This window comes from Odontesthes bonariensis, chromosome 3, assembly GCF_027942865.1.
Source record: "Odontesthes bonariensis isolate fOdoBon6 chromosome 3, fOdoBon6.hap1, whole genome shotgun sequence".
Lineage (NCBI taxonomy): Eukaryota > Metazoa > Chordata > Actinopteri > Atheriniformes > Atherinopsidae > Odontesthes > Odontesthes bonariensis.
In genome coordinates, this window is record NC_134508.1 from 46,088,828 (window position 1) to 46,105,092 (window position 16,265).

The following is a 16,265-nucleotide window of genomic DNA, read 5'->3' on the forward strand; positions in this document are numbered from 1 at the left end:
AACCATGCTACCGCCTTAAACCCAGCATAGTAACAGCTGTTTCAGAGAGCCTTTTAGGGAGGTTCTGAGCCATTACAGACCCAACCAATTTTTTTTGGGCTACATATCACATCACAGAACAAGGATTAATGCCCCATTCAAACATTCTCTATCACCTTTAAGATTAAAAACTTCTCTTGTATTGCTTTATTGTACCATGGGGTTTATGGACTGAATTAATGGACTAATTGATTCTGCATTATGACCAATTATTACCAAGACAATACCAGTTTACTCTCTCTTGCCATGAAGGCCACTGGTGGGCATTTGTCTTAACAGAAAACTGAGAAACTAAACAATTGATAAGTCTGGCAATCATTAGATTGGTGGCTAATAACTTTAATATTCACGTAGATGTTGAAAATGACAGCCTGAATATGAACTTTAATTCTATATTAGACTCTATTGGATTTTCTCAGAGTGTTCACAGACCGACTCACTGCCTTAATCACACCCTTGATCTTGTGCTGACTTATGGCATTGAGAGTGAACAGTTAACAGTGTTCCCTCATAACCCTGTCTTATCTGACCATTTTCTGATAACCTTTGAGTTTACATTACTTGACTATACAGCTTCTGAGAAGAAATGGACATATAGAAGGTGTCTATCAGACTCCGGCTTCCTTCCACTGTCCAAAAACATGCATATTAGGTGAATTGGTGTCTCTAAAATCTGAAGGATGTGAGCGTGTGTGTGGTTGTTTATCTGGTTTGTCTCTGTGTGGCCCTGTGATGGACTGGTGACCTGTCCATGGTGTACCCCGCCTCTCGCCCGATGACTGCTGGGCAACGTTGGTCAAGTTACTTTTAAAAAGTAATTAGTTATAGTTACTAGTTACTGCTCCCAAAAAGTAATTGAGTTAGTAACTCAGTTACCACATTTTAAAAGTAATTAGTTACAGACGTGGATAAAGTTTTTTTCCCTGGGCATAGCTTGCATGTTACATACACATTCTTGCCTTTTATCTCCATGGTTGCAAAGTAGTGCCAGTAATTCCAGTTAGAGAACGCTACCTGTGAACTTCCCTGGCTTGTCGCCGCTGTCTTGTGTGTGTTTAGCGCGTGCAGTGAGACAGCGTGAGTAGATCATCCGCCCACCCAGCAAATCATCATCGCATTTGCAACGGTGTCATCATCCCCACCCCTGCTCTCTCCAGGCAGCTGATGTGTAGCCGAAAGCCTACAACCAAATTGTAGTAACGCGCCACTTTATATTCTCAGTAACGATAACAGCGTTGTAACGATGGGGAAAGTAATTAATTAGATTACTCCGTTACTGGAAAAATAATGCCGTTAGTAACGCCGTTATACTTAAACGCCGTTACTCCCAACACTGCTGCTGGGATAGGCTCCAGCCCCCCCGCGACCCGACCGATGGATTAAGCGGGTATACAAAATGGATGGATGGAAGGTGTCTATCAGAGAATGCTGTAACCAGATTTAAAGAGATTTTAAGAGTTAATTCCATCATCCTTTTCTTCACTGCCATGTGCAGATATGACAGAGGACGACTTCCTAAACTTTTCACCAGCAACACTTGACTCTCTTGTTGACAGCACTACTCTCGCAAAAACTTATGTCACAACTCGGTCATTCTGCTTGACACTCTAGCGATGCCTACACCACGCTTAAGACAATCCAGACTCTTTTCATGTGTCGTTCCACGATGGTGGAATGACCTGCCAAGTACTACCAGAACAGGGGCATTCCTGTCTATCTTCAAAAAACTCTTGAAGACCCAGCTCTTCAGAGAGCATCTCCTATCCTAGCACTTACCCTGTACTTTACTATCCCCTCTACTGTACTTTCTCTTTCTGTACTTCCCTCTATGCCTGCACTCCATCTCGACACTGTCACCCCTGTCACCTCTGACAGAGTCTGACTTGTGTTCCTTCTATGTAGCTTATTGTTAGCTGTAATGTTATATCCTCTTTGGATAAAAGCGTCTGCTAAATGCATAAACATAAACATAAAGCAGACTGCAAGAAAGCTGGAGAGACAGTGGCGTTCCTCTAATTTAGAAGAGTCTCAATTAGTCTGGAAAGATAGTTTAATAATGTATAAGAAAGCCCTTCGTAAAGCTAGAACTGCTTATTATTCATCATTGATAGAAGAGAATAAGAACAATCCCAGGTTTCTTTTCAGCGCTGTAGCCAGTCTGACTAAGAGTCCGAGCTCTTCTGAGCCAGTTATTCCTTTAACTCTCAGCAGTGATGATTTCATGAGCTTCTTTATCAATAAAATTGTTTCTATTAGAGAGAAGATTAATGGAATCCTTCCCACTATTATCAGTGATGTATCATCAAGTACAGCAGCTTTAGAAGTATCTTTAGAGCCTGATTTGTATTTAGACGGCTTCTGTTCAGTTGATCTCTCTGAACTAACAACAGCAATAGTCTCTTCTAAACCATCAACTTGTGTTTTAGACCCAATCCCAACCAGACTGTTCAAGGAGGTTTTCCCATTAATTGACACTTCCATATTGGATTTGATCAATCTGTCTTTGTTGACAGGACATGTACCTCAGACTTTTAAGGTTGCTGTAATTAAACCTTTACTTAAAAAACCTACTCTTGATTCAGAAGTGTTTGAAGAAAATTTTTGCAGCTGTTCTGCAGCTAATCTGTTAATCTGTTTCAGGATTCAGAGTGCATCATAGCACAGAAACTGCACTGCTGAAAGTTACCAATGATCTCCTCTTAGCCTCTAATAGCGGACTTGTGTCTGTGCTTGTCCTCTTGGATCTCAGTGCTGCATTTGATACAAGCGATCACAGCATTGTATTATTATTATTAATAATAATAATAATAATAATAATAATAAATATCAAACTTATATAGCTCTTTTTTGGACATTCAAAGACGCTTAAGATGTGCAAAAAAACTATAAAGGAAAGCTAGTTTGGGGCTGCAGAGTGGTTAGCACCGTCGCCTCACAGCGAGAGGGTTCCGAGTTCAACTCCGGCTGGGGCCTTTCTGTGTGGAGTTTGCATGTTCTCCCCGTGTATGCGTGGGTTCTCTCCGGGTACTCTGGCTTCCTCCCACTGTCCAAAAACATGCATGTTAGGTTAACTGGTGTCTCTAAAATTGTGAGAGTGTGAGCGTGTGTGGTTGTTTGTCTTGTTTGTCTCTGTGCTGCCCTGTGATGGACTGGCGACCTCTCCAGGGTGTACCCCGCCTCCCCCCCGATGACCGCTGGGATAGCCCCCCAGTAGTTGGGTATCATCGGCGTTGCAGTGAAAATGGTGTCCATTGTGCCGGATGATATGACCCAGGGGAAGCATGTACACTGAGTAGAGGAGGGGGCCAAGCACCGAACCTTGGGGAACACCTTGGGTAACTGGATAAGTATTGGATTTGCAGTTGTTGACTGAGACAAAGTGGTGATGGTTGGAGAGGTAGGAGGTGAAGCAGAGAAGTGCTGTGGCAGAAATACCAATTGGTTGTAGACGGTGGAGGAGGATGGTGTGATCAATGGTATCAGTAGACTCGATTACTGTAATGCTCTTTTAACTGGACTTCCCAAAAAGAGCATTAAACATCTGCAGCTCATCCAGAACGCTGCTGCTGGAGTTTTAACCCGGACTAAGAGATCTGAACACATCACAGCAGCTTTAAAATCTTTACTCTGGCTTCCAGTCAGTCACAGAATAGATTTTAAAAGCCTGCTGATGGTTTACAAATCCCAGAACGGTTTAGGCCCAAAATACATATGTGATATGTTCAGAGAATATAAACCTATCAGAGCTCTTAGATCCAAGGACTCAGGTCACCTGGTCCAGTCCAGAGTCCAGACTAAACATGGAGAAGCAGCATTTAGCTGTTATGCTACAAACAAGTGGAACAAACTGCCAGTGGAGATTAAACTTTCACCAAATGTAGACATTTTTAAATCCAGGTTAAAACCGTTTATTTTCTCGTGTCTATGCATGAAATCTGCACGATATCTTTTAACTTATTTAGACTGTTGCTTGTTTTTAAATTCATTTGAATTATTTTATTAGTTTCTCTTTATATTCTTTTATGTATTTTTAATGCTTCTTCCACTCCCTGCTGCAATGCTTTTATTTTATGTAAAGCACTTTCAATTGTTTGGACATGAAATCTGCTATATAAATAAATTTGATTTGATTTGATTTAATCAAATGCAGCAGAATGGTCCAGGAGGAGGAGGATGAAAATGGAACCAGAGTCAGATCATTAGTGACTGATCATCACTGTACTGTGATGAGAACAGAATCCAGATTGAAATGTTTCGAACAGCTGGGAGGAGTGAAGATGTTGCTGCAGTTGATTTAAGACAGAACGTTCCAGGATTTTTGAGAGTAACAGAAGATTGGAGATGGGTCTGAAGTTGTCCAGATTGTCAGGATTGAGGCCAGGTCTCTTCAGGAGAGGTGTGATGGTTGCAAGCTTAAGCGGGAATGGGACAGATCCAGAATAGAGGAAGGTGTTGATGATGTTAGTGTTAGGGATGAGAGTGGAAATACAGGTTTTTAGGATCGGAGATGGAATAGGGTCAAGATGGCAGTTGAGAGAATGCAAATGAGTGGTGTATGATTTGGATTTTTTATGGAAAGATGACAGAAAGTTGTTACATTTGTCAGTTGTGAAAGTGGAGGTGATAGCGTGCTTGGGTTTGGTCAGTTTTGCAAATATGGAAAATAGGGGGCGAGGGTTAGAGGAATTTGAGTGGATGATTTGAGAATAGAAATTAGAACGAACGGTTTTGAAAGCGGTGTTGAAGTTGGTGAAGGCGCGCTTGTTGGCTTGGGTGTGGACTGTGAGACCGGTTTTCCAATGGAGGCATTCGAACTGTCTTCGTTGCTTCTTGAGATTGTGGAGTTCTGGGGTTTACCATGGGGCAGAGGTGGGGGGGAAATAGTGGCTGTTTTTAAGGGGGCTAACCGACTAAGACAGGAGGAGAGTGTGTGGTTGTTGAAACTGACAAGGTCAGAAGCAGTGGAATCTGAGGATGAGGGATGAGCTGATGATGGCATTGGATAAGGAAGAGAACAAAAAGTTGGGAGAGAGTAATTTCAGGTTATGGAAAGCTATTCTTTGTGGGTATTTAGTAGTGGAAATGGGGGTAGTAGTGTCCAGGGTAATGGCCAGGTTGTCAGAAATGGTGAGGTCAGTAAATGACAGGTTATGGATGGTAAGGAGCAGACCAGGTCCAGGATGTGCCCGTGTATTTGTGGATGAGGTGACGTGCTAGGTGAGGTTGAGGCAATTTAAAAGTCAGATGTTAATGTGGCTGTAGGGGAGTCGATATGGATGTTGAAATCACCAAGGAGCAGAATGGATGGGGAGACGGAGGACAGCTGAGTTACCAAAATCAGTAAAGTCAGAGAGAAATGATGGACAGTTTTTTGGAGGATGGTAGATAACACCAGCAGCAAGTGATTGGGAACCGGAGAGTCCGAAGGCCAGGTGTTCAAATGAGGATATGGAGATGGGACGGAGAGTTATGCTGCAATGGATGACTGCCTCATCGTTCCAATCTGGGATTGTCAATGTAAGAGTATCAAGGTGGGGTGGTTTGATTGAGAGCTATGTAATCCATGGGTTTGTGCCAGGTTTTGACGAGACAGAGTAGATCCAGTTTATTGTAGGTTATGAATTCACTGAGGAGCAGAATTTTATTGTTGAGTGACCTTGTGTTGAATAATGCCGTCTTGAGAAGCTTTTGTTGTGAAGTCCTTGGGGTGGAAGTTGGGACAGACAGGAGGTTGATTAGAGTCATGTGACGAGTGTGCATATGACTTATGCAGATGTTGTTGTGCCGGTGTCCAGGAGGGTGAGAGCTTTGTTCGGACCAGAGAGAAGGAATGCTGTTTTCAGCGGTGAAGTTGTAGAAAAGTTTGCGACGCGAGCCTCTGTGGATGTAGGGGCGATGACAGGGAAGACAGTATTGCGTCAGTGTTGTAGTGATGCCCAGTGAGGGATATGTGCTGTGGTTGAGTCTGAGGAGCTGCGAGGATGTGTTTTTTTTGCGAGGTTGATAGTTGATTTCCCAGAGCGACAAGCGGCAGCCAAAACGCGCCAGTATCCTCTCACATCCAGGATCACTGGTACAGAGACCGAGACATGTTATAGGGATTAAAGGAACTGCATAAGGCTGACTTGCAGTTCAAATCAGCCTTATAATCTTCCTCACGCACCGGACTAGTCACGGAGTTCCACAGGGTTCTGTGCTTGGACCGATTCTTTTCACTGTATACATGCTTCTATCAGGTAATACGATTCGATTGCATGGAATAAATTTCCATTACTATGCTGATGATACCCAGCTATATTTAACTATTGAACCAGATTACACCAATCAGTTGGTCAGACTACAAGCATGTCTCAAAGACATAAAGACCGAGAAGTTGTTATCTTTGGACCTGAGCTCTTCAGGAAGAAACTGTTCAGCTATAAAAATTACTCTAGATGGTATTTCCTTGGCTTCCAGTAATACAGTTATGAATCTTGGAGTTATTTTTGATCAGAATTTATCATTTGACTCACATATAAAACAGGTTTCTAGGACTGCCTTCATCCAGTCAAAATTAGGAACATTCTGTCTCAGAAAAACTGCTCCATGGATTTGTTATTTCAAGATTGGACTGCTGTAATTTTTTATTTTTGGGCGTTCCCAAAAAATTCTCTTAAAAGCCTCCAGCTGATCCAAAATGCTGCAGCCAGAGTGAAAACTGAATGAAAACTAACTGGAGAGATCATATTTATTTTTGGCTTCTCTTCATTGGCTCCCTGTTAAATTCAGAATGGATTTAAAATTCTTCTCCTCACGATGACCAAGCTCCATCATATCTTAAAGATCTCATTGTTGGATATTTTCCTAACAGAGCACTTGATTCTCAGACTGCAGGTTTACTTGTGATTCCCAGAGTTTCTAAAAGTAGAATGGGAGGCAGAGCCTTCATTTATCAGGCCCCTCTCTGTGGAACCAGCTGCCAGTAAATGTCCGGGAAGCAGACACCCTCTCTATATTTAAAACTAAGCTTAAAACTTTCCTTTTTGATAAAGATTATAGTTATGGATGGCTCAGGTGACCCTCAAACATCCCGTAGTTATGCTGCTATAGGCCTAGTCTGCAGGGAGACCTCCCATGATACAGCTTTCCTCACTCTGCTCTCTTTTTTTCTCAATGTATGTATGACATTATTGTTGTCATTAACTTGTGTTTCTCTTTCTCAGAAAGTGTCCCTGGGCTGGTGTTATGGTGCCTGTTGTTCCCTCTTTCCTGTCCTCACAACCCCCAGCTGGTCGAGGTAGATGGCCGCCCAGCCCGATTGTAGTTCTTATGGAGGTTTCTGATGGAGGTTTCTTCCTGTTAAAGCAAGTTTTTTTTCTTTCCACAGTTGCCTTTCCACGCTCAGGAGGGGGCATTGAATCAAAGAGAATTTACAATGCCATCTGTATGTTTCCTTATTCTGTTTTTTTTTTTAAATGGCTTTGTATGAATTGGACCATCCATCCATCCATCCATCATCTTCCACTTCTCCGGGGATCGGGTCGCGGGGGCAGCAGCTTGAGCAGAGAAACCCAGATGTCCCTGTCCCCGGCCACTTCCTCTAGCTCTTCTGGGGGGACCCCGAGGCGTTCCCAGGCCAGCCGAGAAACATAGTCTCTCCAACGTGTCCTGGGTCTTCCCCGGGGTCTCCTCCCAGTGGGACGGGCCCGGAACACCTCACCAGGGAGGCGTCCAGGAGGCATCCTAACCAGATGCCCGAGCCACCTCATCTGACTCCTCTGGATGCGGAGGAGCAGCGGTTCTACTCCGAGCCCCTTCCGGATGTCCGAGCTTCTCACCCTATCTCTAAGGGAGAGCCCAGACACCCTGCGGAGGAAACTCATTTCGGCCGCTTGTATTGGCGATCTCGTTCTTTCGGTCACTACCCACAGCTCGTGACCATAGGTGAGGGTAGGAACATAGATTGACCGGTAAATCGAGAGCTTGGCCTTCTGGCTCAGCTCCTTCTTCACCACGACGGGCCGGTGCAGAGCCCGCATCACTGCAGACGCCGCACCGATCCGTCTGTCAATCTCCTGCTCCATTCATCCCTCACTCGTGAACAAGACCCCGAGATACTTCAACTTCTCCACTTGGGGAAGGATCTCATTCCCGACCCGGAGAGAGCATTCCACCCTTTTCCGGCCGAAGACCATGGTCTCAGACTTGGAGGTGCTGATGGTCATCCCAGCCGCTTCACACTCGGCTGCGAACCGCTCCAGTGAGAGCTGAAGGTCACGGCCCGACGACGCCAACAGAACCGCATCGTCCGCAAAGAGCAGAGACCCGATTCTGAGGTCGCCAAAACGGACCCCCTCAACACCCTGGCTGCGCCTAGAAATTCTGTCCATAAAAATTCTGAACAGAATCGGTGACAAAGGGCAGCCCTGACGGAGTCCAACCCTCACAGGAAACATGTCCGACTTACTGCCGGCAATGCGGACCAAACTCTGACACCGGTCATACAGAGACCAAACAGCCCATATCAAGGAGTCCGGCACTCCATACTCCCGGAGCACCCCCCACAAGAGCCCCCAAGGGACACGGTCAAACGCCTTCTCCAAGTTCACAAAACACATGTAGACCAGTTGGGCGAACTCCCATGCACCCTCCAGTATCCTGCGGAGGGTATTGAGCTGATCCACTGTTCCACGGCCAGGACGAAAACCACACTGCACCTCCTGAATCCGAGATTCGATTATCTGGCGGATCCTCCTCTCCAGTACCCCCGAATAGACCTTACCAGGGAGGCTGAGGAGTGTGATCCCCCTATAGTTGGAACACACCCTCCGGTCCCCCTTTTTAAAGAGGGGGACCACCACCCCGTCCTGCCAGTCCAGAGGCACTGTCCCCGATGTCCACGCGATGCTGCAGAGGCGTGTCCTACCAAGACAGGCCTACCACATCCAGAGCCTTGAGGAACTCAGGGCGGACCTCATCCACCCCCGGGGCCTTGCCACCGAGGAGCTTTTTAAATTGGACCAATTTGGAATTTTGTAAAATGGATTATTATTTTCTTAGAATAAATTAAATTACGATTGGGTTGAATTGGACTTCATTTTTAAGTCTCTTGAGATGGCATTTTGAGTGGTGGACCCTGAGCCCAGTCACCTGATTTGGTAGATTCATTTAGTGGATCCCCAGTCGCCTAAGACCCTGTGAGGCTCCTCAGGACACATATTGTATTGTCCTTTGGCCAGATCCTGAAATCTATATTTCCTCCGATGTGCTCATCTTTGTCAAAGTCATGTAAGCCTTTATGGCTAAAAAATGTGCCAAATGAAGAAATGTTAATATGCTCAGTATTGGACATTTATTTGAATCTACCAGGCTCATGCATCCTCTTGCACTGCATACTGTACTTGTGCCAATGTAGAAGCAGGTCTTGTGCATTTTGCACTTGAAGAGTTCCAGTCCCATAATGGAGTAAATCGTGACCATGAAAAGGACCAGTAAGGTGATGTGAAACAGAGGCAGCATGGACTTCAAGATGGAGTTCATCACCACTTGCAGGCCTGTGGGGGGATGGGATCCATCTTAGATTTTATCATATTAAGATTTGCATTCAATACAATTTATCATGTTTTATAGCGTCCTTTTCTCCAGGCAAACAGTCACTCATAACTTTCACTGATCAGCCACAACATTAGATCTAATGACAGGTAGAGTGAGTGATTCTTTGTACAATGCAAAACTCAGTTGGGAAAACCTGCATCCTAGCATTTATACAGACGCTACTTTGACACTTGCCATCTACCGTAACATTTTTAATCAAACCACAGACCATCCAACTGGCAGGCGGCTGCTCTCTTCATTACTAACAGCCGCCCCAAGTAGAGAACATAACAAAAAAAACCTGCCTTCACATTCCTAGACTCCAGATATCAATATTAATCAATCTGATACCATTTGTGGAAAGCAAGCTCAATGCACAAAGACTCCACCCCACAACCCACAGGGTCCAAATGATCAAAAACTAATATCTCCTTACTGGACACTAAGATGATCTAAAAAGATTTTTGCCCTTTAACCTGCCTCCTCAACCCCAATTTGGTGGCAAGATGATGACTTACTCAGTATCAGGCATGTGGTCATAATGTTATGGCTAATTGGTGTACATGCCTTAGTCTGCCACATGATGGTGACTAATATAATAAAGAGTGAAATGACCAAAATGAGCAAATGTGAAATTCCCCAACCATTTGTATAAACTATCTAAATCAACAGCAGACTAGCAACTTACTTGGGACTCCAGAAACGAGTCTGAGTGGTCGGAGGACTCGGAATGCCCGCAGTGCTTTCATGTCAAAGCCACCACCTTTTTCTCCAACTGGAGCTTCCACTCCACTGATGTGGTTTATTGCATCCACAGCCACAGTAAACAGCCTAAAAAGAAATTCATCGTACTTATATGTTTTTGTATAATATTGAATAAACAATAAAAAAGTTGATTTTAATACAAACACAATACTCTGATTGAAATGTGGTCGTGGCTCAGGAGTAATAGTGGTCTTCTTCCAATCCCCCTCGTTGCCTTCCAGATGTCGAAGTGCCCTTGGGCAAGACAGTTAACCAGATATTGCCCCCAATATGCTCATCGATATGAGTGTGTATGACGAAGTGCAGCATGATTATAGTAAAAAGAGCTGTATGGATGAGTGTGTAAATGGGTGAATTATCCTCTCGGGTTGCCAACTGACCCTTAAAATACAGAATTGTAAACAAAAAATGCATTTTGTATTGAACTGATAAGGGAAGCATTTATTTTGTGATATTATGAGCAAATGTTTGTGGGATAAATATGACAGGTACTAGCACAAATTGTATGACATTTAAGGGAACATTCCTGCTGACCGCGTCTGTTATGGGTCGCACATTCCCCCAAACAGCCAATGCTCTTCTCATTGGTTGTGACTCATAGCCAATTAGAAACACTGGCTGTCAGTATTGCTATGATACATGTGATACCAATGGTATATTAAAAAAAAAAAACTAGAATGCTCTACTTATGCCAAGCATTGTCTGTGGTAAACAAACAAACAAACAAAAAAACAAACAACAAAAAAAACGTGCAAAAATGCAGAAGGGCACTGGGAAATCCTTGACTAGACTGTATGAGTGTTAGGTGGGTTTCCTTCTGATGTCATCTTATAGTTAGGGATGGCTCAAGTGATCCTGAAACATCCCATAGTTAAGCTGCTATAGGCCCAGCCTGCTGGGGGAGCTCCCATGATGCACCTCTCCTCCCTCTGCTCTCTTTCCTCTCCATGTACATCTGACATCATTGTTGTCATTAACAGCAGGTGTCCCTGGCCTGGTGTTACAGTGTTTGTTGTCCCCTCTTTCCTGTCCTCTCAGCCCCCAGCTGGTCCAGGCAGATGGCCGCCCTTCCTGGTTCTGGTTCTGATGCAGGTTTCTTCCTGTTAAAAGGAAGTTTTTTATTTTTACTGTCGCCTTGTGAACGCTCTGGACGGGGAATAGGATCAAAGAGAAATTTCAGTGCTGTTGATTTCCTTTGTTTGGCAACTTTTTCTTTTAATTGGTTTGTATGTGTAGGAGCCACATTTAAGTTTGTTTTGCTTGGACTTATATTTTCTTGTTTTCTGCACTTTTGAGCTTGCGCCCTCTATAGGTGGTGAATGGTGCCACCAACTGAACTGGATAAAGCGTTGCCAACTGCGCATGACTGGAGGAGAGCAGGCCGCAGAATATATTGACCTCGCTCACCCCCAGACACGCTGCTCCTGCGCTATATTGTCTTGCAGTTGTGATTTCAATAGACTTTACCATTTTTGCATCTCATTGCATCCTTTTGTTTATATTTATTTTAATTTGTAATAAAACGGCAACATTCTCGGACAAAACCATCTCATAGGATTATTCAGAGTGCGAGTCAAACACTGCCAACCTGCCTTCTCATTTCTGGTCAAAAACGGATAGGACTTGGGCTACAGGAAAAGCCAAAAACCTGTTTTCACCAGTACATTTAGTCAATAACTCCTGCAACTTTGGAACTTTGGATTACAGACAACTTTGGAACTTGGACCACAGAGAAACTTTTCCACTGCGCGCTGGAGGACAACAGACTTAGGTGAAGTTAGTTTTACGTTGGATATTCGACAGACATTCGACAGACATTCGCAAGCAAGCCACTCCAACATTTCAAGTGCACCCGTAGTGCACCCGTATTGCAGACTTTACAGTAAACAAACGGAGAGGACGACTGCAGCGTGTTCCAACTTCCTGTTTTCAAAATAAAATAAAAATGAAAAAATATGATATTTAAAGCAGAGATGAGCTACTGTGTATAAAGTTATTGAAATTTATGGACAGAACTGAATTGTAAAAATAAAAGGTGTATCTCATGTAGCAAGTGTAGTTAAATGACCCCACACTGATTTCGAGTCAATTGATCACATTACCTGGAAGCTATTGAGCAAAAAGACTAATATTTACATATAAATATTAATAAAAAATATGAACAGATCTAAAATGTAAAAATAAAAGGCGTATCTCATGTAGCAAGTGTAGTTACATGATCTTACACTGATTTGGAGTCAATTGATCACAAGACCTGGAAGCTATTGAGCAACAATGCTAATATTTACATATAAAAATTAATAAAAAATATGAACAGATCTAAAATGTAAAAATAAAGGGCGTATCTCATGTAGCAAGTGTAGTTACATGATTCCACACTGATTTGGAGTCAATAGATCACATTACCTGGAAGCTATTGAGCAAAAATGCTAATATTTACATATAAATATTAATAAAAAATATGAACAGATCTAAATGTAAAAATAAAAGGCGTATCTCATGTAGCAAGTGTAGTTACATGATCCCATACTGATTTGGAGTCAATTGATCACATTACCTGGAAGCTATTGAGCAAAAAGACTAATATTTACATATAAATATTAATAAAAAATATGAACAGATCTAAAATGTAAAAATAAATGGCGTATCTCATGTAGCAAGTGTAGTTACATGGTCCTACACTGATTTGGAGTCAATTGATCACAAGACCTGGAAGCTATTGAGCAAAAATGCTAATATTTACATATAAATATTAATAAAAAAATATGAACAGATCTAAAATGTAAAAATAAAAGGCGTATCTCATAAAGCCAGTGTAGTTACATGACCTCACACTGATTTGGAGTCAATAGATCACATTACCTGGAAGCTATTGAGCAAAAAGACTAATATTTAAATATAAATATTAATAAAAAATATGAACAGATCTAAAATGTAAAAATAAAAGGCGTATCTCATGTAGCAAGTGTAGTTACATGATCCTACACTTATTTGGAGTCAATTGATCACAAGACCTGGAAGCTATTGAGCAAAAATGCTAATATTTACATATAAATATTAATAAAAAATATGAACAGATCTAAAATGTAAAAATAAAAGGCGTATCTCATGTAGCAAGTGTAGTTACATGATTCCACACTGATTTGGAGTCAATTGATCACAAGATCTGGAAGCTATTGAGCAAAAATGCTAATATTTACATATAAAAATTAATAAAAAATATGAACAGATCTAAAATGTAAAAATAAAAGGCGTATCTCATGTAGCAAGTGTAGTTACATGACCTCACACTGATTTGGAGTCAATAGATCACATTACCTGGAAGCTATTGAGCAAAAATGCTAATATTTACATGTAAAAATTAATAAAAAATATGAACAGATCTAAAATGTAAAAATAAAAGGCATATCTCATGTAGCAAGTGTAGTTACATGATCCCGCACTGATTTGGAGTCAATTGATCACATTACCTGGAAGCTATTGAGCAAAAAGACTAATATTTACATATAAATATTAATAAAAAATATGAACAGATCTAAAATGTAAAAATAAATGGCGTATCTCATGTAGCAAGTGTAGTTACATGATCCTACACTGATTTGGAGTCAATTGATCACAAGACCTGGAAGCTATTGAGCAAAAAGACTAATATTTACATATAAATATTAATAAAAAAATATGAACAGATCTAAAATGTAAAAATAAAAGGCGTAACTCATAAAACCAGTGTAGTTACATGACCTCACACTGATTTGGAGTCAATAGATCACATTACCTGGAAGCTATTGAGCAAAAATGCTAATATTTACATATAAACATTAATAAAAAATATGAACAGATCTAAAATGTAAAAATAAAAGGCGTATCTCATGTAGCAAGTGTAGTTACATGATTCCACACTGATTTGGAGTCAATTGATCACATTACCTGGAAGTTATTGAGCAAAAAGACTAATATTTACATATAAATATTAATAAAAAATATGAACAGATCTAAAATGTAAAAATAAAAGGCGTATCTCATGTAGCAAGTGTAGTTACATGATCCTACACTGACTTGGAGTCAATTGATCACAAGACCTGGAAGCTATTGAGCAAAAATGCTAATATTTACATATAAATATTAATAAAAAATATGAACAGATCTAAAATTTAAAAATAAGAGGCGTATTTCATAAATAGTGGCATTTCTTTTTGTGGCTAAGACTATTTTTTTAACATGATGGTTTTTAAACACAAGTGTGCAACATGGGTTCTCTTTCAAAAATTCATGATATAATGTGTCTGTCCATGGAGATCTGAGTTTATTCATGTCATGTTTTGGATTTATTTCGTCCCATTTTTTTTGTTTGTTATAAAAATTTTGATTTTTTTTCTTCCTGGTTTGCAATGTCTGTAATCAATCTCTTCATCCTGTGCACCTTTGTCATCCCCTGAACTGTCACCTTCTGCTGCTGTGTCTCCAGAGTAACTCTCCTCCTCTTTGTCCTTCATACCGTCTGTCTTTCCCTTTCCATGGCTTTTCTTTGCCTGGAAGAATGTTTTCTTGTGCACCTTCATCATCCACTGAACTGTCACCACCTTCTGCTGCTGTGTCTCCAGAGTAACTTTCCTCCTCTTTGTTGTACGGTCAATCAATTGAGACACTGAGTCAAGTTCTTCTTTGGCTGAAACAGTATTAGCCAAAATGCTCATTCTGAACTCAGGATCATCTTGCTCCGATAGTTCTTCTGAGCCGTCTGGGTTTGTAGGCCAGTGCTCCTCTGCTAGCAGAAATTGTGGGCCACACATCCATTGTTTATCCTTAAGGAATGACTTCACTCCAAGTCCCCTGGAAGCAATATCTGCTGGATTGGACAAGGTGCTCACTTATCTCCACTGAGCTGCATAAGACGCTGCAAGGATCTCTGAGACCCTATTGGCCAAAAATGTTTTGTATCTGGAGGTTTCATTTTTGACGTACTTTAGCACTGCGGTGCTGTCAGTCCAAAAGACTCACACCGACCCTAACAGGGGTCAGGGTCTAGGGGCCAACTGCAACATCTCTAGGCCTGAGAAGCCATCAACTGAGTTGAATGTGAAGGAACCCACATGGCAAGAAATCTAAGACGTCGTCCGCAAGGCCAAATCATCGGCTGCCCCAGGCCCAAGCGGTATACCATATAAGGTATACAAGAAGTGCCCCAAGCTTCTTAAGAGGCTGTGGAAAAACATGAGGAAGATCTGGGCCAAGGGGACAATTCCACCAAGTTGGAAGTTGGCTGAGGGATGCTTTGTTCCAAAAGAGGAGGGGTCCTCCGCAATCTCTCAGTCCAGAACAATCTCTCTTCTTAGTGTAGAGTGTAAGATTTTCTTCTCTGTTCTGGCACGAAGAATTACCTCCTACTTGACGCAAAACCACTATATCAACCCATCTATCCAGAAAGGTGGCATCCCAGGCTTTTCGGGCTGCCTGGAACACACCTCAATGATCAGCCAGCTGATCCAAGAAGCATGACGGAAGAAGAGCGACCTAACAGTCATCTGGCTAGACATTGCCAATGCTTATGGGTCAATTCCGCATGATCTCATCCAAGAAGGACTTGACCATTATTACATCCCTGTGGCAATCTGAGGCATGATCACCAACTACCTTGCAGGTTTTCGGCTCAGGTTTACATCGGCACTCTTTACCACCAGCTGGCTGGACCTCCAAAAGGGGATCCCAACAGGGTGCACCATCTCCCCCATCTTGTTTATTATTGGAATGAATCTACTGTTATCCGCAGCAGAAGGCATAACCCGTGGCCCTAGATTGGAATCCGGTGTTGTGCAACCAGCGCTGCGAGCGTTCATGGATGACATCACAGTAACAACTGTGACACACATCCAAGTAAGGTGGGTGCTGGA

At 42.2% G+C, this 16,265-nt stretch overlaps 1 protein-coding gene across 1 annotated transcript in view; it reads right to left on the reverse strand.

Annotated features, from left to right (window-relative positions):
• Window positions 1–16,265, reverse strand: part of LOC142377627 (dihydropyridine-sensitive L-type skeletal muscle calcium channel subunit alpha-1-like) — a 289,148-nt gene that overhangs the window by 224,615 nt on the left and 48,268 nt on the right. The window contains exons 4-5 of the mRNA XM_075461932.1: window positions 10,301–10,443; window positions 9,420–9,572 (exon numbers count right to left, since the gene is read on the reverse strand). Coding sequence (XP_075318047.1) covers window positions 9,420–9,572; window positions 10,301–10,443 — 296 coding nt within the window. The remainder of the gene's footprint in view (window positions 1–9,419; window positions 9,573–10,300; window positions 10,444–16,265) is intronic.